Source organism: Vidua macroura, chromosome 6, assembly GCF_024509145.1.
Source record: "Vidua macroura isolate BioBank_ID:100142 chromosome 6, ASM2450914v1, whole genome shotgun sequence".
Lineage (NCBI taxonomy): Eukaryota > Metazoa > Chordata > Aves > Passeriformes > Viduidae > Vidua > Vidua macroura.
In genome coordinates, this window is record NC_071576.1 from 39478096 (window position 1) to 39501441 (window position 23346).

General features: G+C 37.7%; 1 protein-coding gene across 1 annotated transcript in view; it reads right to left on the minus strand.

Annotated features, from left to right (window-relative positions):
- Nucleotides 1-23346, minus strand: part of MYBPC3 (myosin binding protein C3) — a 61352-nt gene that overhangs the window by 13720 nt on the left and 24286 nt on the right. Inside the window, exons 13-28 of the mRNA XM_053979937.1 lie at nt 22830-22962; nt 22597-22599; nt 22058-22182; nt 21377-21482; nt 17256-17422; nt 16708-16873; nt 15668-15774; nt 15316-15345; nt 15006-15142; nt 13454-13531; nt 12190-12349; nt 10072-10176; nt 6701-6889; nt 4532-4666; nt 3163-3330; nt 1780-1868 (exon numbers count right to left, since the gene is read on the minus strand). Of these exons, the coding sequence (XP_053835912.1) occupies nt 1780-1868; nt 3163-3330; nt 4532-4666; nt 6701-6889; nt 10072-10176; nt 12190-12349; nt 13454-13531; nt 15006-15142; nt 15316-15345; nt 15668-15774; nt 16708-16873; nt 17256-17422; nt 21377-21482; nt 22058-22182; nt 22597-22599; nt 22830-22962 (1898 nt within the window). The remainder of the gene's footprint in view (nt 1-1779; nt 1869-3162; nt 3331-4531; nt 4667-6700; nt 6890-10071; nt 10177-12189; nt 12350-13453; nt 13532-15005; nt 15143-15315; nt 15346-15667; nt 15775-16707; nt 16874-17255; nt 17423-21376; nt 21483-22057; nt 22183-22596; nt 22600-22829; nt 22963-23346) is intronic.

Sequence of the window (23346 nt, forward strand, 5' to 3'; positions counted from 1 at the left end):
TGCCCCATGCACTTACCCTGACCAGGGAACTGAGGATGTGTCAGCTGGGGAGGAGGGCACAGAACTGGCAAATCTCTGGGAATATTGCAGTGGGGCTGCTCTCAGCAGAGGAGATGCTGCATATGCTGGGACAGTGGTGATATGGGGGTGTCATGGCAGAGTCTTGTGGGGAGCAGAGAAGGCCTTGACTCTGTGTATGCACTGCTCTCAGCAACAGCTAAAACACCCCAAAATGATCAATACTCTTTCCAACACTAATTCAGAACATGACCCCATAGTAACTTCCATGAAGAAAATTAACTGCCCAGTCAAAACCAGCACAAGGGGACACAAGACACAAATCTCTAAAATGCTAAATTTTATTCCCCTGCTTATAGGACAGCTTGTCAAATTTGTGCAATTTTTCTTCAACTTGGACGTCAAAGCAGGAAAAAATATCTGTTTATTTTAGGGATTTTTAAAAATAATTACATAACTTAGAAATAACAGATGTACAAATCTTGAATTTTGTGTGCGGCTAGACATCAGTAGAAAAGTCATTTTAACAATTTTGGAGATAAGAAATGTGAAAGAAAAAAATGCCTTATGATTATGCAATTCAAGAAAATTATCCATTCATGGGTGTGCAATTGTGTACTAATCAGATGTATCTCAGTGAAAAAAGCAACTTTTCATGTGACCCAGTAACCATAGTGCAAAAAGACATGTACCTTTAAGTTTACATAAATTTTGCTCTAATATTTTTTTTTCTGCTGGTGCTGCTCAAACAAAATACAGGTGATATGTGCATATTTTTATCCGTTGTTGAAAAAAATGTTTTGCATATCTCCAGCATCTTTTATATGAGAATTTCAAAGCTCTTCACTAATAACAGGATTACATTTCTATAAAAGTCAATCCTGGACTGTAGAGAAATTTCAGTGTTTTGAAATTTTAACTGAAGACTTGATTAAGTGATATATCTGTTATTAGTGAGGATATCTGTGTCAGAGCCAGAGTCTGTAATTTACAATTTCTCTTGCTATTTCTCCCTTAGAAAACCATTTCCTTACAAACACTAATTTTTGCACTCTATTGAAAAAAGGCACGTAGGGTTTTAAAAATGGTCAGATAGTTGTCTGTACTGCTCTAGAAAATACCAAGATGAGGTAACTGGTCAGGCCAATCTTTGTGTATATTTTACCAATTTTGTGCATGCCTTAGTGAAATGTAGTTACATACACGCACCCTTGACAATCTTCCAGCATGCTCTGGTTTTTATACCTTCATGCACAGTAATGCCCAGGCAGGTCTTTGTACACACACTCAGGTTCTGCATCCCAGGGCCAGCTGGGGTCTTCTGTTTATGTGCAAACTCTGATTTTTGCAGTCAGCCTTTCAGAAATTAACATACACACTTTTGCCAAACAAGTTGCCCAGTGGCATCATATGCCTTGGTTCCAGAAGAGCAATTAGTTGGAGTCTTACACTTCTGTCTGCTTTCTCTCTAAGGTGCCTCCTGTGCTCAGTAAGCAGAAATGGGCTGGCATTTACTTAGACCACTTTTTTCTTTTTCCCCAAAAGGTGGGATTAAGGAAGAAACTCTGATCATAAAAAAAAAAAATTACTGAAAAAAAAGTGATTCCCTCCCCTTCTCAAATTTTCAAGAGTGTTTAATGAATCATCAGCCATTCTTATGTAATTCTGCTTAAGCAGTGAAGCAGTGGGAACTTGCATTAGGGAAACTGCTTTAAGTAAGTAATCATAAATAACCATGACAAAATAGAAGCTGATACATACCTGAAAAGGGATCACAATATTGATTGTCTCACCCACTTTCTTCACCAGAGTCTGTCTGAGGTGGCGTGGCAGCCAGAATTTGGGACGCTCTGCAGTTAAGCATTAGTACACTAAATACAAAACTTTTGATAATATGCAACATTATTTATAGCAAAAATAAGGCAATGGATAATTTTAAGCATAAGAAAATTGTGGAAACAGTGTTTATGCTTCTAGGGACTAGCTCAGTCTCTCAGTAGTTTCAAATGTATTTGTCTACTGGATAAAAAGTTAACATTAAGTCTCAGTTATATATTTACATCTGAGCATGTTTTCAGTGACAGCAGCATTATGAAAATGTGTCGCATCTAAAATCTAAAATCTTGGGTGACTTCTGTTGGATGTGATTCTTCTATATGGACTTTGTTTCTTTGGAGGAATTCTTCAGTTCAGCAGAAAGAATGGGACAAGGGATGTATTGGAGTAAAAGGGTGATTATAGATTATTATTATCTATTGCTATATTGATACTGCAGCACCTTGTAAATTGCCACTGGGAGGTATTTATGGACATACTCAGAAAGCACAGCAACTGATGGATTCCTTTATCTTGCTACACTCATTCAGCTGCAGTTCTTTCTTCAAGGTGGATGTAGTGGAATCTCTTTGTAGCATCTAATTTTTCACTAACAAATAAGGACCTTACTTACTGCATGTTTTTTTCATCTAGTCTCTGCTTTCCTCTACCTCACTAGAAAGCTTTCTAGGCTCTCCTTTTATCCTTAGTCTTTTCCCTATTATTTACAGAAGGAATTTCTTAACATACAGTTGGAGTATCTATCTTCATGACCATTATGACCATTTGGTATTGAGATGCATTAAATTTTGTTTTATTTACATTGGCTCAATTTACTTCCAGTGAGACTCTGGCAGACACTTCGTGTGAGCCAAGGTTGAGGAATCCACTATTAGCAGCTCTTGATGTCTTTTGGACTCCAGTCAAATGAATTTTAGTCTACTGCTGTTGTGTGATACCCAGGGTGGTAATTAATAATCTGCGACAATGAAGTAAATAGATCTCTTGCCATAGCCAACACAGTCATTTTGCAGTAATATAGCAGCTTTTCAAGCAGAGAGGTAAATATTAAATAGATGTTTCTTAAATGCTGAAAGTGCCATTGCAAGAGGTGAAATGTCCATATTTTGAAAGTAAGAAGTAGAATTTTATTTTAAGAGCTATGCTTTACAAATATAAGACCTGGATGTTGTAGAGATGTTCTCAGAGTCAGAAGACACTGGGCACCTAATCAAAGTGGAAGAGCAGTTTATGTGTTATTCTCAGATAAAGGCAGAATTTTGGCCTGGGGAAATAAATGAGTAAGATTTATTCAGTATAGATACTCACGCAGGATCTCTTGAACAGTAACAGGCTCTTTTATTGTTGCTGCTCCACTCTCACCAGCCAGGTTTACAGCCTTGATACGGAAATAAAGTTTGTCCCCCGTGACCAGATCTTTAATCAGTGCAGATGTGCGCTCAGTTAGGCCAGGAAGAGCAGGAATCCATTCTGTAGCTACAGAATTTGCATATTGCAAAACCACATTATTTTTCCAAACTGATGCCTTGTTTGCAATTGAAAGTAAATTTCTATTAGGGTAAAATGAACTCAAGTTACAACACCATATTTAAAAGGGAATAAAATAAGTTGGAAGAAGAACTCTGGATCAAGGAGATATGTTTACATGTGGAGTTAAGCAATCTCTACACTTTGTAACTCAAAATAGCTAAGGATAAAGAAATCATCTTTGGGTAGTACCTTTGGCATTTTGTTTTATAGAGCTTAGAGCTGTGGGACTTCTTGACATTTTTTACTACATGAGAATGGGGAGAATTTTGGAAGTAGCTTTAACAAGAAAGTGAAACCTTAATTTAATTTTTTTTTGGAGTAAATATACCTTCTATGTCCAAACAGATCAGTGAGAGCCACATATGCTGAAAACAATAATAGAGCACATAACTGTTGGAATGTATTGTTTAATTCTCAATTGACACACTAGAACAGAATTCTTAGTGCTTCCTTGTTATAAAGCACAGAAATACGACAGATAAAATCATTCTGCTCTGACAATGACATAGAGATTCTGGTAATTCTATAGTGATGTCACATTAAAGTCTGTAAATTATTTCTGCATAAATTATCCCCTGTAAACCCCCTAGTTTAGATTACTTGGCAATCAAGCCTAGTGTCAGGGAAATGTCAATATTGAAGTAACTACAAATTTGTTCTTGGACTTTTATGACATAAATATTATGTTGTAGCATCACAGAACATTGAATTTTGTTGATATGGTGCTGTTACACTCTTTATCACCAGTAATAGTATTAAATGAGGTAAGGTAATGGTTACTTTAAAGTTTGACTGATGTTATCACAATCGTGTTATTTTATTTGTTTTAAGGAATCTGCAATTCATGAATGATACAGAAGTATAGTAGTGACTATAGAACAGTAATGATATTTTTGTACTACTTATGTTTATTAAAGCTTATGATGATTGTGAAAATGACATTATGGATGTGACTTCCATGGTTTTATAGTCACAATGTAGTGAGTATGGTGATGGTTGGCAAGGATGGTAGGCATTGATTAGAGTTAAAATTTGATCATACTGGACATGGTTAGGTTGTTGGTATTGTGTATTGAGGTGAAGTTATTGCAATTGTAGCATTTTTGAAATGCTCTGTTGCTGCTGCCTAGTACTCATGCTTACTTACATCCATCTTTGCAGTATTCCACCATGTAACCATCTAATCCCCCAGCTCCAATCCGCTCAGGGGGCCTCCACTTCAAGGAAACAGTGCTGTCAGAAACATCCTCCACTGTGAAGTGGGTTGGTTCACTTGGAGGAGCTGTAAGGAAATATAGACAAGTAGATTCTGAGAAATAGCAATACAACTATGAGAATTCAAAGGTTATACAAGGAGTGATTAACCACTGATTTATGTACACTGTCTATATTAATAAAAGAAATCTACCTGAAGCTCAGTTGTAAAGTGTAACACCTATTACATCATTTAATAAAAGCAGAGCATAAGATTTCTCTAATAGGATGAGGAACAAGAGGTTAAAATAATAGTTCCTATTCACATATGCTCCCTTATGAGAAAAACTGCTGAAAAAAGAAGACTTGTAGAAGAGAGTCAAATTGTCATCATAAGTCTGTGAAGAAGTTTAGAAATGAAAATACGTACCTTTTATAATCTGTACTTTTCTATTCTGTACTTACACCCTGGTTGTAACTGGACAAAATTTGCATGGCCAGAGGAGCAAACTGACAGTGGCTAAATTTCACTTCACTCACACAGTGAAAAAAATAACCAAAAGTTATGACTACATGTTTACAGAAACACTACTTCTGATTTGTAACAGAGACATACTTAAGAAAAATATTTTGGGGATGAAAATTTTTGATTTAGATACAGCTTTTTCATATTTCTTCAGAACAGGTGTGTCATGACTTTTTATAAACCCACAGTTCAGAAAGACCACAGTCTTCTGCATCATGACTATTTTCTACTAATTTAAAAATAATCAAGAAAAGCCCTTACTAGAGGATTCAAAATACACATAAATGTTACTGTGAAATAATTTATACCAAAAAGCAAACAGAAAACAACTTTTTCAAAATAACATTTAGGATGTAGGACCATAAAATTTAGTATACATCCCATAAAAGCAATTGTGTTAATGATTCTGTTTGGCATAATCTGTGTATATGTGTATTATAAACTGAACATCTACTGAATATACATAATAGATTTTACAAGGTAAGTTAAATACAGGATCACATACTGTGGTACAAATTTAAATCAGTCTTTGTTCCCAAAGTTATTGTAAAAAAAACCCAAAAAACCAAAAAAAAAAAAACCCACCAAAAACAAACAAAAAAACCACCTAATTTCATTTCTGTAACTGTCAAAAATTTTTGTATTCACATCATAGCAAGGACAGCACACAGGAGGCAAATGCAACTGGGAGCATACGCAACCACACAGTACACGATCAAAACCCCAAACCTCTTCTCTGAAGAAGTAAGTGTGAACTTTATCCTTAATCAAGTAAAACTCTGCCTATCCCATGAAAACTTTGGACCTTTTTTTTCTGTAGCTCCACTTGATGGTTCTTGTTTGACCTCTTTTGTTGCAGACCAGCCGTTGTGAGTTTGAAATCCAGAATCAAGAGACCCTTCTTGCAGTTCAGCCTTCCTTTCTGACTCCTTCACTGCATCATCTGCTTTTACATTATCTCCGTCAGCAGGCTGTCCCCCTTCACTATTATTTGTAGATTTAGAAACTCTAGTCATTTTAATCTCCAGCTATTTGTATTTCTGTGTGTCTTCTCCCTAAAAGTCTTAGCAGGCAGGCTTCCTGAGGACTCCTTTAGTTTGCTCCTTGTTCAGGGACTGCAGGAGACACTGCGCTGCTGTGTTGGGAGGGATTATTTATAGAAAATCATTCCTCAAATATTTTCTTAATCATCTATCCTTTTAGCTGTGGAGAGGGCCGGGATTAAGGGAGCACTGGACGGGATACTGTGATATTTGCACCCATAAGGGAATGGGAGAAGCTGGGAGGGACAGGGAAATCTCTGTCAATTAGTTCTCCTCCTTTTGAGATCCAGCTTGACTCTCACACTTCTAATTATAACAACTAAAAATTCATCAGCAATTTCATGAAACTGGAACCTCTGTGCTCTTCAGGAAGAGGAATGAGAGATAGAGGAACATTACAAAGGAAAAGATTGATTAAATATAGAATACAGAGACGGTTGATAGCCTCTTTCCTGACACATTCTTTTTAGCTGTAAGAGTGGTTGAAGAGAACAGATCAAAATTGTCCTGTCTTGGTTTTATCCTAGAAATACCACGGAGTTTCAAAACTCACCAATTGGCATGAAGGGTTGTGAGGCAGGGCTTGGCCGGGACATGCCAATAGAATTCACAGCATAAATCCGCATCTCATAAATTACTCCTTCAATCATCCGCTTGGCTTCATAGGTTAGCTCTTTTAAAAGGTCAAAGTTCAGTCTCATCCATCGATAGCTCTTCTTCTTCTTTCTCTCTAAAATATAGCCTGGAAAGGACAGCTGTTATGATGTAAAAGAACTGGAAATTGTTATCTCACATGCAGGAAAAAAGAAAATCCTTATAAGCAAAGGAGAAATTTCCTTGAAATGTCTAAGATGTGGTATAAAGTTAAAAATTTAATTTATTTATTTTATTCTGCTTCAATTCACTAACTTTGACTAACAGCCTAAATCCCCCACAAAGAATTAATTGGATGAACAGTTTGAAAATTCCTTTTATTTTAAATTAATGTTTTATCAAAGAACTGATGCTAGATCTCTGTGTTCTTTGCAAAGTGGTGGAAATGCAGAATGCTTCCCAGACAATGCAGATCTCAGCTTGCTTCAGCCCTACAGTGAGTGACATATGGCCACTCACCATTTTTCTTGCTTTGATGTCCTTGGGAAGGAAAGAGAGCCTGTATGATAACAGAGAACAAAGAGAGCCGGGTACACTGCAGACCAAATCTGCAGTACAGCTTAAGGTGTCATCTATATGCCTGGAATCCATGTCTTAGCACTTCTCCAGAACATCCATAGCCTTTCCAACACTACCATGCTGTTTTCCAGAATGACTAAGTGAGGCTGGATTATCAGTATAAAAGATAAACTTCTCATTTCCCAAAACTGGGAATGGAATCTGTGATTCCCGATGCTTAATATGGAGGATGGTTGTATATCACATTGGAAACAAAGATGTCAGATATTTTCCAGTTGACCTGCTACAAAGGACTACTGAACTGTTTCTTTCCATTTAGCTATATTAAATTTCTGCTGCTTCTCTGTGTTGCAGATAGAGTGACTGGATGTGATCCACACATGGGCTTCTTTCAAACCAACTCTGCTATGAAAGCCATTCATTTTTTAACTATAGAATGAGTATCAGAGAATAGTCATGTACACATGCCATGTATCTGAGTGTGTTGTGTAGGTGTGCTCCTGCCCATGGACTGCAGAGGCCTGTACAGATGTCTGTAATGGGGCAGCTACAATAGTGTAAGTCCATAGCAAGGACTTATAACTGAGCCATGCAGGAGAGTGATTCAGTCCCTGCTGCTCACCAAGGTCAAGGCTATCAAATTTGCAAAAGTCCCTTTGGTATACCTGGGAAGTATGATTCACACTTAAGGTGTCTCCAGGGATAAGGAGAATGACAGGCACATTTGATTTGCTGGCATGCTGTAGGCACAGACACCATGCAGCCTTTCCTGTCAATGCTGAAATGCAAGAAGAGCATGGGAGTCTACAGAATGTTCTGGGGAAAGAACAGTGGAAGTATCTTCAAGCTGACAGGTTGTATCATCACTTGGAATGCATAAAGATGTACTCCTGGCATACTTGTTTTCAGTAGCTTTCAGAGCTAAATGCTGTAAGCGACGAACCTATGGTTCTTTTGGTATGTTCCTGTTTTCTTCTCTCTTCAGCAGGGTCCATGAGACTGAGAAAAGTTTCATCAACTCAGTTTCTGGGGTTTTTTGCTGTTATAGATAACCAATGTTAAGCACATAAGTGTCAAAATGAAGAGGTTTGCAATTAAAAAAAAAAAAAAAAAACAGGCAGAAAGGAGGTAAAATTAAAATACCGGTCGTATTGGTGACATTTGGTAAAGCAGATTATTTCCCCAAATGCACCAAATGTGTGAGAGTTAAAGATACTGTTTTAGTAATACAAAAAGCACACAAAACCCCAGGAAAGGTGAAGATGGGGTATTTCTTTTTTTTATCTGTTGGATACAGCTAATAAAGACTGTATCTGACTGCCTACAAAGCCATCCGTAACAATATGAAGACAGATGAGAATGAATATGCCTTTTCGCCCCTGCCTTCTTAACTGGCTTTTAAAGCTCTGTTTCAATGGGTAGTGCTGCATCTCGGCTTTTCCTCTCCCCCTGCTGCAGGTGTTTTATTGGTGCTCTAGCAGTAGTGCAGCCCTGTGCTACCTGAAGGAACCTCCTCAGGTAGTGCAAAGGGTCATTACTGGAACATCAACAAAATCCTTCCTTTGACAGTGAAAACAAAGCAAAGAACTTTTCAAATTTTACAATTAAACTTTTCAAAACATGTGCCCTGAAAATCCTACAAAACAAAATGATGGGCTTTTTAAAGTCAGTGAGGTGGGGATTGCCTGTGGTAATGACACAACTACTGGTAAATGTCTTTGCACATAAAATTTTGACTTCTTGCTTGCTTCCTGTCAGAATAGATGAAACCACAAAGCACTGGCCCAGCGGGACCTTGTTTATTCCTGCACAGGTAAATTCTTTGATTTAAATGAGACAGGTCTTGTGGAAAAGAATGAAGTCCAAACATCCAAATGCAAATACAAGCTCCTCTCTTCCAGATACTATTCAGGGGATTAAAAGAATTTTAGACATTTCTAGCTCTGGCATCCCCATGGGAGTCAATATAGCTTTCAAATGTATTTTTTTTCAAAGAAACTCAAAGTCCAGAGATCTTTAATAAACAAATTGCTAGATATGAACTCCAGAAGAATTTTTTCCCCCTAAAATTGGTCAAGACTTTGCATTATTTTCTTTTTCTTCTGAGGATCACAGAGATTTCTATCTAAAACTTGCTATGCTCTATGCAGAACTTAAAATGGTGTCAGTGCTAATCTTGATTATGCCTGCTCATTTACTGCATCACATGGTAACTTTGCATTCTAGTTTTTAGTACAGGTTTTAAGGTCACTAAAATGATTGAAACTACTTTATGACCCATTGTTTTATATGAAGTAGAATTATGAAGTAGTTTCCCACTATAAAACATATATTGAATGAGTGCCTGAGATTGCAGATGTCTGGAGTTGATGACTGAGGTGGCCACAGATCTGTTTGGATATTCCTAAGTAAGCACAAAGGCCTGTATACTGACTGAAAGTTTCTACTGAAAGTTTCAGTCTTGAATGAGGATAGTGAGCTTTAGCTATTTTTCATCTCACCTTTTCGTGCTTTGGTAACTTGTTTGCTGAAATACTTCTCTGACTCAAACCGCACAGGCAGGGGGCACTCTCTCCTCAAAATTGGAGGGCCAGACCCTGGCCCGGTTTGAAGGTTCAGTGCATCAGAGCAGCTCCTATCTGAGGGTCAGCCTTCCTTGTGTCTAAATGGAGAATTCTTCTGTGCCATGTCAAAGGAGCAGCAAAAAACATATGCCAAGCTGCAGGGGACTTCATGTGTTTGGACTCTTACCAAGTACTGGTTGCCCACCATCATATTTAGGGGGTTGCCAGTGCACAGTACAGTAATCTTCTCCAATGTTGCTGATTGTGGGAGCTTCTGGAGGGTCAGGAACATCTGAAGAAAGTGTGAGAATTAATAACAGTTTTTATTGTTTCAATTTCTTTATGCAAGTAAATTAAATATTTTTAACACTTTTTTTTTTTTTTTTTTTTTTCTGTGTGCTATTGATGTAGTGATGTCCTCCAGGAATCAGTGCTGGGCCCAGTCCTGTTTAATATCTTTAGCGATGATCTGGATGAGGGTATTGAATCCATCATTAGCAAATTTGTGGATGACACCAAGTTGGGTCAGTGTCGATTTGCTGGAGGGCAGGAGGGCTCTACAGAGGGACCAGGACAGGCTGGATCATGGGCCAAGGCCAATGGCATGAGGTTCAACAACATCAAGTGCTGGGTGCTGCACTTTAGCAACAATAACTTCCTCCAGTACTACAGGCTGGGGGAAGAGTGGCTGGAAAGTAGTCCAGTGGAAAAGGACCCGGAGGTGCTGGTCAACAGCGGCTGAACATGAGCCAGCAGTGCCCAGGTGGCCAAGAAGGCCAATGGCATCCAGGCCTGCATCAGCAACAGTGTGGCCAGCAGGACCAGGACAGTGATTGTCCCCCTGTACTTGGCACTGGTGAGGCTGCACGTGAAGTGCTGTCTGGTTTTGGGTGCCTCACTACAAGAAGGACACTGAGGGGCTGGAGCACATCCTGAGAAGGGCAATGGAGCTGGTGAAGGGTCCGGAGCACAAGTCCTATGAGGAGCAGCTGAGGGAGCTGGGGTGTTCAGCCTGGAGAAAAGGAGGCTCAGGGGTGACCTTATTGCTCTCTACATCTCCCTAAAAGGAGGGTGTAGCCAGGAGGGTTTTGGCCTCTTCTCCCAGGCAACCAGAGACAGGATGAGAGGACACATGCTCAAGCTGCACCAGGGGAGGTTTAGGTTAGACATTAGGAAGAAATTTTTCACGGAAAGGGTGATTAGATTATGGAATGGGCTGCCCAGGGAGTCACCACCCCTGGAAATGTTTATGTAAGGACTAGATGTGGCAGTCAGTGCCTGATCTAGTTGACATAGTGGGGTCGGACTTGATGAGATCAGAAATCTTTTCCAGACAAATTTATTATGTAATTCTGTGATACAGCTTTGTCAGATAGCAACAATAGGTACAACCAGAATGTATTAACTTAGTCTAAAGGGAATCCTGCTCTTTGATGTTTCTTTGTTAGGTTGATTTCCTTTAAATATCATGGATTATTCATCTCCCTTTTTCTTCCCAGACATAATAATTTTTTTTCAAAAATGTAAGGTAATTCTGTTCCGTAAGATGAGACTTGCTCCAGGGTTTCCTATTTTGTCTAGAATAAATTTTATAAAATATGACTGCATGTCTCACATATTATGTCACTTTGAAGATATTCATAGTAAATATCCTGATTTAATATTCATAGAAGATGGAAGAAAACTTAGCATTTACCAAGGAATTCTAAATTTTAATACCATAGGTGAAAGTAATTTTCTTTTATCATTTCTGATTTGCTTATAACTTGTTCTTTTGTTATGTGTGTCAGGGTATCAGCAAATTAGATATTATGAAAAATTTATAAAACTTACTGACTCAAAATCATATCCCTCCCTGGTCTTTTGTGACTCATTGAAGAGTCTGTCAATCTGTTCATCTTCTATTGCATACATTATGTTTCTTTATTCCATTAACCATTTTCTGCTTACAGAATGAAGTAATCTCTGCTTAAAAACATAACCCACAACAGAATGACTAAAAACTTTTCTTATTTTTGACAAGCATGAAGCTTGTACTTCAGAATGGATTGGCATCCATAAAATGATAGAATCACCTGAAACAGGGAATACATAGGTTACTACTGGCAGTTCTTCTCTTTTCACCTCTGAAAAAATACTTCTGCCGAAATTATGATTGATAATGTTCTTCTCTTTATGATCCTTTCCCATTTTTCTAAACTTAAAGTCAGAACTTGTATCAGAGAGATTTTTAGACTTTTTGAGAAGGGTGAGCTTCAGCAGACTCAAGATTTTAATGCTCTGGCTGTTTCTTTCCTTCACTTACCAATAACTTTGACTGTGATATCAGCCTTATCTTCTCCAACTGGATTCTTAAGTATAACTCTGTAAACTCCCTCATCCTCTTTTTCTGCCCCTTCAATGATGAAGACACAATGGTCTTCATGCATCTCCACACGGACTCTGCCTTCAGATTCAAACAGGAGCTGTGGGCAGTGAAAGTGACAGATAAAATCATTGCAAGTTGTGCCAGGGACAGCCTGACGAGTCTGTGTATAAGCTGGCAAAAAACTACAAATCACTGAATATTACAATATTATTGAAAAACTGTAAAATGTTTCAAGTTCTTTTTGTGTGTAGAAGAGAGAAAACATAGACTGGTTGGTTCACATAAATAACATTTGGGAAAATTGGTTCTGAAAGTCTGCAGGTTGTTGGGATTGACCACTAATTACATAAACTCAGTTATGTTTCAAAGAAGTTACTGAGTACTTCCAGAAATTCCTACTTGGGACAACTGCTAGCATCAGTGTGAAGAGTCTCATGGTTAACAGTTGGTTACTGTATAAATTAAAATAAGATTCTTGTAACTGTTAATAGCATCAGTGTGATTTCTGCCACTCAGTAATGTCATATGGGAAAACTTTCTACTTTTTGCTAAAATCTAAACAAAATGACCACAATTTAGTTGTACATATGTAATACACCTCTTCCTTATGTGCCTATGTACCTTTAGATTTAGAACAGGAACCACTAGAAATAATACATATCCAAATAGTGATTAGTGCAGCAGGATCCTAACCCTGAGAATGGTTTATTGCTGTATAATAAATGTAAAATGTTTTTTACTCTATCAAGAGAGAAGTCATTTATGTGAAAAATGAAAGTTGCTGCAAAGTGAGTCCAGTTTCACTTCTTTATAGTCCATCCACTCTCTTGACCCATTGTCATCTTTCCATGTGTCCTGTAAGATTTTGTCCCAGTTATTATTGAAGCTTACAGGTTACTGAGGGAAAAAATCCTCACAAATAAATCTAAAAGAGTTTTCAAATAACTGCTTTGGCTCCTTGTAGCCCAGTCACCATGTGATGGTGATTAGAAAGACTTTGTCAATCAGCTTCTTACTCTAAAATTGCTCACCAGATTTCTTGTTCCCAGCAGGTGATTACCACTGTGAGGCAGGATAGTGGGCCTGATGTGCTGTTTGATTTTTAATATCTACTGACTTAAATGTTATTTCCTTTTGAGTATGACCTTTTACCTGGAAAACACTAACACTTGTGTGGTTGCATAAAAAATAAGGAACTTACCTTATTATCAGTGTTTAAATCACTGCTGTTTTCTGAGGGAGTCATGGAATCATCACTGTTTCGAAGTAGGTCATTTCTCTAGATAAGAAAGAAACCACAGAAAGTCAGCTAAGGCTGAGCAGAGCAGTAAAACTGTTTCTGCAAGACAGAGAAGAGTTTGTTAGAGGAGTTGAATATGAAGGTGTGAGAAAAGCAAAGTTAGGCAGCAGGCAGACCTGGGAAGGAAATCTACCAAAAACCAAAGTAAAAAGCAGAAATGGAAAAAAAGTATCAGAATGCAGTGAATTAAGGGAAGGATAAGTCAGCAAACTCAGGTTTGCAGCTTAGCAAAGGAAGAAGAATGACATTCCTGCAGTATTGCTGTAACTGGTTGTGAACCTGTCTGTGTCCTCTGGTACTGGTTACTCTGTATGTGTAAGTACAAAAATAAGGATTACTTCTCTCTGTAACAATGGATAGTAAACTGATGTAAATATTTTAACACTCAGAAATAGTTGGGTCTGTAACACTCATCGAACAAGATCTTTTGAGGCCCTGCTACTCCTTGGGATTTCATTAGTAAGTATATTCTACACAGCCTTCAATCATGACTGGCTGCTTTTCCTCATGTGTTGAGACCTCACACTTCAGAAGTAATGCTCTGTAGAGGTTGTCTGATACCCAGTCATCAAGAGTCAATTTCTTGGCTTTTTAAACATTTGTTTCCATACTAATTCTGCATTGAAGGAAGAAAGTTCTGAGTGCTATTAGATATGCTAACCTGAACAAGAATGTGGCATAATAATGAAGAAATAGGAGATTGGGGGAATTAACATAATTGGCAATATTATTTTTTCTGTATCTACACATATGGATGTGTAATGATGCTGGAGAATGTTATGCAAAATATTTCTGTTTTGTGCTAGTTATAGCTCAAAAGCTCACAGATGGTGAGGGGTGGGGATATTTTGAGATACCCAGAAAGGAAGCTCACTTAACATTTTAAGTCTAGCTTCTAAATTCTTTCTCTGATGTTTTGTAATTGCTTTGATAAAGTAAATAGCAAAGTTCCTCTATATTTATTGCGTGAAATTCAGTTTATGCCACTAGTCTGCTAAGATGACATTTTCTTCACAAATGATAGAATCCTTGATAAAGACGAAAAAAAGAAGCTGCCACCTCCAGAAAATGTTCATTCTATCAGGTGAAGGTGATGGGGATGACTCATAATTTATTTATTTTTCTCTGAGGTAGGAAGAGAAAAAAATGCGTATGTTATCCTTCTATCTGCATCTACATATATCTACTCATATGAAGTCAGCCTCTTCTTTTGGACTAAAAAAACAGGGAATAGTTCATAAAGAGGAACAGTTCAGGATGAATCACAAAGCCAGCTATGTCCCAGGCAGCTGCAGTCCAGGTATTAAATTTTTTTTTCTTGAGGTTTAAAAACATAACATTGAAAGGAAGAGGGAAATACTTGTCAATAACTGTAAACCAAGTAATATTTGAGAAGGAAAAATAAATTTGCAGTTGTGACTTGCCTCAGACACTGTGTCAGGTTGCACATTACCTTGTTTACTTTCTGCCAGATGACAGTGGGTGTTGGATCTCCTGACACAGGAACATCCAGTCTCAGTTTGTTCCCAGCCACCACGACAATCGTGTCAGGGGATTGGCCCAGACAGTCAAGGTGGATTTTAGGGGGTTCTGTAGTAAAGATGGAGAAGAAAAGTTTCAAATGTAGTTTGAGTAATCTGAATGGAAAATAATAATAAAAAAAGAATATTCATGCATTAAATTAAAAATGGAAAAAACTATACTGCTCACTTTGCTGTTGAAAACATTTTTACTTGCCTATAAATAGTGATTGCTGTTCTTACCTTCTCTTGGTACAAAATCTATCTTGACCTCTGGATGGGAAAGGAAAGAGGAGACAGGGAAGGAGAAATAGATCAGAAAACAGAATTTACATAGTATCTGCACAAACAAAGTAATTTAAAAACTGATTGAAACTTCATAAGGCATATTAATCAGAAGATTTATATAATAAATTAAAAAAACAGGCTCTGTAAACCCATGTGATAATGGTAATGCAAAATAACAGGGAAAAGCAACGTGCCTACATTGAGGCATCAGAAAAAGAGATCATCATTCTCTTTCCTGGTATAACCATGATTAATGTCATCATTTTATCCCTGTGGGATTCCCATTACATGTTCTAAAATAACTCACCCAAGAACTGAAGTTTGGCAGAAAGGTTATAAGCAAATCCTTGTGGAATGAAGGAATAATCAGCCTCGTCTTCTGGTGTTACATCCTCAATAATTAGCTTATGGATTCTGGAAATATGAACAAATATATTGCACTCCCTTACCTTCCCTCCCCAGGAGAAGCAGGGCTATGTCAAGAGACAAGGTGCAGGCTATAGGATACTAGCAGAAATTATTATTTCTTCTTCCCTTGCCCTGACACAAGTCAACAACCACCAGGGCTATAGACTGCTCTGCTCTCAGTATTAAAGCCAATCCATATCAGTACATTGTCTATGAATGGATTTTTTTGTCAAGGTAGATTGCTTGAAGAGAGGAAGGAATTTCCTTGCTCTAGTCCAGTCCTTTGCCATCACAAGGGCAGTTGTAACACTGCTGACTGGTTTCATTTGATCCGATTGTGAAACAAACTCTGCCTCAACAAACTAAAAAGTGATTCTCCATCCCTGTATTATTTTAAGTTCAAAACAGAATACAGAAAAGAATACCAGGAAAGACTTCACTTGGTATTTAATGTTGTGTATATATATAGTATATATATGAAAAATATATACATATATATACATACAATATATATATATATAATATATATATATATACAACATATACAATATATTTATTGTATATATATTGAAAATATATGTATATATTTTCTGTAGGGTTTACTCATATGTACTATCTTAACACTACTCTTAGTTTTAAAGTTATCAACAATGTGTTTTGAATACCAAAGCAACACGTAATCCTAATGAAAAGTAAGATTTACTTTTGCTGATATACCACTGAAGTAATATATATAAAATGAACCAACTCAGACTGCACACATACCAAAACAAGTCTGTCACTAAATGTTGGTTGCATATGAAAAGCTTTTAAACTTTTTACCTGTTAACTGGAGCCAGGAAAAATTCTTCCTTTATATTCTTAACCCCTGAGATAACAATTCTTATGGATTGCACTGCAATTCCCAAACCTGTACCTGCTTTCTGAGACAAGACTGACCTGCCAATATGGGAGATCTTTATCCTTTCGTCTGGGATCACCTCCTTTCCATTTTTCAGCCAGATTCCTTTCACGTTTTCATCAGAAACTTCACACTTGAAGACTGCCTGGTCACGTGCCTTCACTGTCAGGTCTGCAATGCTCTGATAAACTTCCAGCTTTTTCTCTGATATTGTGAGAATAATCAATATATACATCAAAAATCAGAATAGCTCTATAAGTAGATGATGTGGATTTACTGAGTAGAAAAGGCAAGGGCTGAGCAAGCTGTCTATGGAAGGAGGAAATATGAAGGGAAATAAACAGCCTGCAGGGCTTTAACAGGACTGATAGCTAAGCACCTGTTGTTATCAGAGTATCTGTTATATCCGGCACACAGGTCTGAATTCTCCTTGAAGCCTTTATTATCAAACCCTATATCTCTTATTGCATCTCCCTTTTCCCTGTCAGGGGGATTATGCTATTGCTCTGCACTATCTGGAGAAGGTTACCTTCAGCCTGTTCTCATTTTTCAGCTTCTCTGGTTCTGGGATATTCCCTGTGCCTACCTTGCACAATCAGTTCAGCGACTGATACCCCACCGTTGGTCTTCACAGTGTAGTGTCCGCTGTCCTCCTTGGTTGACTCATTAATAATGAGATACTGTTTTCTTCCATCTTTCTTGAATCGGTATTTAAATGTTTCTTCTCGTGTCAGTTCAATTCCATCCTTTTCCCTGAAATACCAAACAGTGTTGAGTCATTTTTGCTATGGTTGAAAGAGGAGAGTGAGGGTCAGCACAATGTTACTAGGGATTGGAAGATACAAGGTGAATCCAATCTTTGTAGCATTTCAAGCTGGCAAAAAAGGGATTGTTACACAAATGTCAGTGCAACCAGAATGCCTCTATCTTGACTGTTAATTTTCCCTAGGTATTTGACTTCTCGTTCAGGAGAATTCACCACAAGTGATTACTTCATTTTTTCATTACTTCATATGCTATCGATAAACATGAAAGTATGTTAAATGCTATAGGAGATAAAGGGTTGAAAACACACTTCACAAGCAGGGAATTTACTGTCTTAAAAACAGCCATAAAGTAAATGGGACTTGATAGAATATTACTTAAAAGTCTTAATTTTCCTGATGGGAAATATAATTGTTATAAATCCATGATTTGTGGGCATCAGCAAAAGGAGAAAATTTTAGCATGTATTTCAAATGAATGTGTATTTTGGATTTTGTAGCTCTTTCCATTCAAGGATGCCACAGTATACTTAAGACTTTACTAAATTAAGCTTCACCATCTAGCCCAGGAGGAAATTTAATTATTGCAATTTCCAGTCATCATGAAGGGAAATGCACAGGGAGGACTCACGCTGTTTAATCAAGGTCATACAAAAATGCATAGGGTGTTTCAAGGGTTTCCTGTTCCTAATCATAAATAACATAAACAGCAAATGCTTGCAATTTCTTCAATTTACTAATTTTGTAGCATTACATTTTTCATTATTACTTGAATATATTTCTATTTTGTTACTTGAATACTGCTGCAGTTTGTAAGTGAAAAAGGTTTTCTCTTTGATAGTTACATGGAAAAACAAATAGAAAATATGTGTGATTTTAATAGAGTAAAATTATTCTTTCTACTTTTTTATCATTTCCCTTATTTGTGACTTATCTGTGACCAGTGACTGAGTGACTATTCAGCTTAACAAATGAGCTTACAGAATAAATGGAAATGCTACTTGGGACTCATTAAAATTCTATAGCACTAATTTCTAAGTAGATGTGTGCAAGAAGACCTCTTACCTCTGTCAGAGTCTGCTAAAGTAAATGACAAGATCGAAACTTTAGGCAGAGACAAGGAAACTACAACTTGTGATTTAGATGTTCCTGATGCAACTGCATTTCAGAATACCTACAGGTTACTCCCTCATGGCTGTTTGTTACAGCAGAGCTCTCTGGAACTCAGAGCTGGTTTAGTGAAGAACTGGCCTCCCTTCCAGGTCACAGAACAGCGCTAGTAAGGGAGTAAGCAGAGGATGCCTTTAACAACCACTTGAAACACAGCACTTAGTATTATTGTCAGGATAATGTTTCCTTTTCTTTCCTCTTCATTCCTCTTCAGACAAGAGTCTGAGACAACATGTAAGATGATCTCCTAAGGCTGGTGTTGTGATTAATGCAAATTAGTTCTGGAACAAGTGCTACAATGCATTACAGAAACATTTGCTGAGAATTGCTGAGACTGGACTTTAATCCTGAAGTTCAGCATGCTGCTGTCACTAAATGCAAAGCCAAGCACACACTGTGGCTAGACTTTTGGAGCTGAACTTTTAAATTTATTTTTCCAAGGTCTATTTTGATGCATAGCTCATGAAAAATATCTGAATGTTCTATTCACCCATTGATAAGAAAGAGTTCTCTTGAAATCTTGACTAAATAATGAAAATAGTATTTTGGTAATGATTAGTGTCTTAAATGCCTAGGAGGGGAATACTATCTTTAACTTGTGTTTGTTTTACTGACTAGCACATTGCTGATCCTGTGGATGAGCAGAGATTTTGCAGAGGGGTGTAGTGACAAATAGAGACTGTAAACCTCGAAACAGAACTCCAGATAGCATTTGGCTTAAAATAATACACGGCTGCTGTGAAAAGCAGAAAAGCTATATAAGGTAATATTACAGGCCTCCCTTTGGCAATTGGAACTATAAAATAGAAGAATCTGTTGATGTTAAAGTGTAAGTGAAGCATTATATAGAATCATAGAAATGTTGATTTACAGAACACCAGAGGACATTGGCCCAGCCTCACATTTGAAGCAGAACTAGTGCAGTAATAGGTAGATCAGCTGTGGTTCAGTCTTTCCAAGTCCCAAACATCTGCAAGATCAAATATCTGTTCTCAACTTCACCACTCCATTCCTCTTTGTCTGGAAATGCATTCCTATTTCCTGTTTGGATTCTGAGGATTAATTGGTTAATGTCTTCTGAGATATCACTGATGTAGGTACTATGTGATAATTGGGACACACAGATTTATTGCTATAAATATACATTACCATGGTATATTTTGATGTGGCGCTGATAAGATAGTACATCCAGCATTCAGAGATGAACAAATTAGATCAAAACGATGTATTTTATTAGATCTTTTTCTTGAAATATTATCTGATTTCCAAGACCATCTGAAGTTTAGAAAAAACCTATTCCATAGTACTGCAAGAGTTGTAATAATGTGAAAGCTTCCAAGAGAACATTCTTTTCTGATTGCTCTGAAGAGACCCACGTAATGAATTCTTCAAGCCCTAGTCTGGTGGCTGTGCAAGTCACATAATTGCCTTTGTTCATGTGCTTGTGGTTTTATATCCTGGGTTTGAAGATTTAAGAATTATAACAGGTGCTCTGAGTTAATGCCTGTTGCTTGGCTTAAACTGTTGATCATTTCCCTAATGAGCCATAAAATTGGAAATCTATCTCCACACTGTGTTTCAAATTTTCCCTGGACACCTTTCTCCCCTGTCCAAAATGCTCCCTTTTGTTGCCAAAGAGCATTGACAGGGTGTCACATAACAAAACCAGTAAAATACAGTGTGAATGTCTAACTGCTCAGTTTTCCGTTGCAATGATTTGATGAATTTCTCTGACCACTTGCTGCATTTCAGACTGAGACAGCTGCTGGTTTGCCCTTGTCACATCAAATGCCCATCCCACAGACAGCAGCTCTGCAAGATGTATGGGAGTTGTTCAAAGGCACAGGATCAAAGTGTGGCAGCTGCACTGTGTTCTGAGAGGGACAGATCTGGTTGTCCCCATCTCTGGTGACCAGGCATCTGCAGGCAGTTCCTGAACAATAGAATGCATGTCCCTGTGCTTGTGGCTTTAATGGTGTAATGCACACCCTGTACTAGCTCTTGGACTCCATTTAAATTCTCAGTTCCTTCCTTTGGGACAGCAGATCATTAGTTGGCACTTTCCAGGAATGTAATGGGCATTGTGGGAATGCTTGATAACCATGTGCCTGAAGCTGTTAACAAGCACAAGGGAATTTCATCTGGTAGAGAAATGAAGTGAGAATAGTGCGCATGAGAGGTGGCATATGAGCCCTGCTTGTCATGCCTGCCCAAGCAGCATGCACCTTCCAAATTCTGCTCAGCTGGAATGCCCAAGAAAACAAGATCCATGGTCTAAATGTTTGTCATCTTAATCCATCTCGCTGCATAAGCATAATGACCAGCTTTGCAGGATCACCACAGCAGATGTGTTCCCTCTGTGTCTCGAGAGACACTAACTCTTTTACCTAAGAAAAAATACTTTAGAAAAAATACTTTAGAAACCCAAATGCTTCACTGCAGTTGAGAAAATTTCAAAAAGTACAGCGAACTCACAACAGTATGGATCTGATTAGTCTGGGCAATACTTAGACATTGCTGAAGTGTAAACACTGAGCAAGAACTTCTAGAGACACTATAAAATAGCTATACTAAATCTGGGGTTTTGTGTCATATTTTTGCTTCTTGGTTCCTCCTCAATATTTGACATATAGGAGAAGGGACAATCTTTTCATGAAAACAATTATGTAGGATGCGTTCTCCCTTTTTATTCCACACCTCCTGGTATGTTCCATGGAGGAAGATAGTTTCATGTTGGTTTGGTTTGCTTTGGTTTTTTCTTCTATTCCCTTACCATTTCACAGTAGCTCCTTCCTCAGACACTTCACACTCAAACTCCACTCTCTCTCCAACCATCACCATCTGGTCCTCCAGTGGGTGAGTGATCAGGATTGGAGGTTCTGAAAATAAAGAAAATTTTATTAAAACAGTTTTCTGAAATGGTGGAGACCAGAGGTAGATTTCGCCACTCTTTACTCCACAGGAAGAGTCCCTGGACAAAGAAATGGTGATGATCTCTGTCTTAGAACTTAAAATTTACTATGCCAGATCACCTTATCAGAGTTTTCAATTTACATATTTCATGAATTGGAATAAAAAAATTAGGATTAATCAGTTTTCATATATATTCTGAATTTCTAAACGGGGCATTACTTTTCTGTATTATTTGATCTGCTTGTAGACCTTGGAGCATGTGTTTGTCTTGAATGGAATCAAATTTTTAAAGTAAGTTTCTAGCCCCATTGTTGAGATGCAAATAACTTTCTGAATGAGAATTAATGATAACTATCATTGTTACTGTTAGGCAAAATTTTCCTCAATTTAACTGTAAGAAAAATACCTACTTCAATAGATCTCAGAATTTGTTAATATGTTTTCAAATTTCCTTTCCTGTAAGATAAATCTGAGAGTAGATGACAGAAAATCAATGCTAAATGTTAGGGGAGATCTATTTCTTTCTGCTACCGTTGCTCACCTTTTACGAATAATTCTGTGAAGCTCTTCTCATCCCCTACCACACATTCATATGCTGCATCATCAGCCAGAGAGCAGTGGTTTATGGTCAGTATTCTCTTATTCCCAATAGCCTCAAAAATATATCTGAAAAGAGAATCTAAATGTAGTTATCAGGGAAAAACCCTTCTGGACCTAGTCACTGTCTTGTCCTGCCTGGAAGAAAAAAAGATTCCTCCTCTTTTTCTGACATCAGTGGCAAGATTTGTAAGAACTCAAGCCCAATAGTCCTATCCTGGTGCAGTGAACAGCAGCAGTGTTTGAAAAACTAGCATAGGAAATTGTGGGGAATCTTCCTCCAAGTGTGATATGTGATCCTGTGAATGGTGTTGGATGCTGTCCTAAGATCTAGCATGACTACGATTAAAAATGGCTTCAGCACAAAATCACTGGAAATTTGTTTTACATATAAGTTACACCGAGATATATCCCAGATCAGGAGAAAGTGCATTTGAACCCTGCATATACCCATCAAGAGCAGAATATAATCTCAGGACTTACTTGCTAAGTTGGTAGATGAAGGCATCCAGTCCCACATGTAGATATATAGAGCAGAGGGAAGAAAAAAGAAAAAGTTATGACAGCAGCAAACTGACCCTGAGCCATAGCACTACGTAGATCCTTTCTCTCCTATTTCTCCCTGTTTATTCCTTTCTTTCTAAGAAAAGCTAGATTTTTCACTTTGTCCAAGCTGTAGCTCATTCCTTTTTGGAGTTCTCATATTTCTAGTTTACCTGCCGCTCACTTGGATCTCCTGTCCATTCTTCAGCCATTTCACATCAGCATCCGGATTGGCAACTTCAACCATTAATTTAATCTTTTGCCCCTTGTCTACTTGGTAAGCTGGATCCAGTTTCTTGAGGAATGCTATGATAAAGAATGATTAAACAAAGCCTTATCATTTTTTTTTCTCATTCTGGGTCATGAAATAAATCTTTATTCCCTTTCATGTTGTTTACCATCATCTTCAACATTCCCCAATTTCTGCATCCCTGTTTGAATTTTTACCCTGTCTGTTCTTCATCCTGTACCGTTTTTCCTAAACGTAGGTGACGAGCATGTGTTGCAAAGCAAAATAAGCAAAGTAGAATACTCTAAATAAGATGTGAATATGTACTTCAACACATCCTAAACAGAGTTACATCTGCCCATGCAGGAAAATTATACTTGGTCTTCTCAGTACTGATGAATGAAGGCTGTTGCCTTCTCTGTTCCAGACTTTTTAAGAAGTCATTTACAATTAGGCAATTA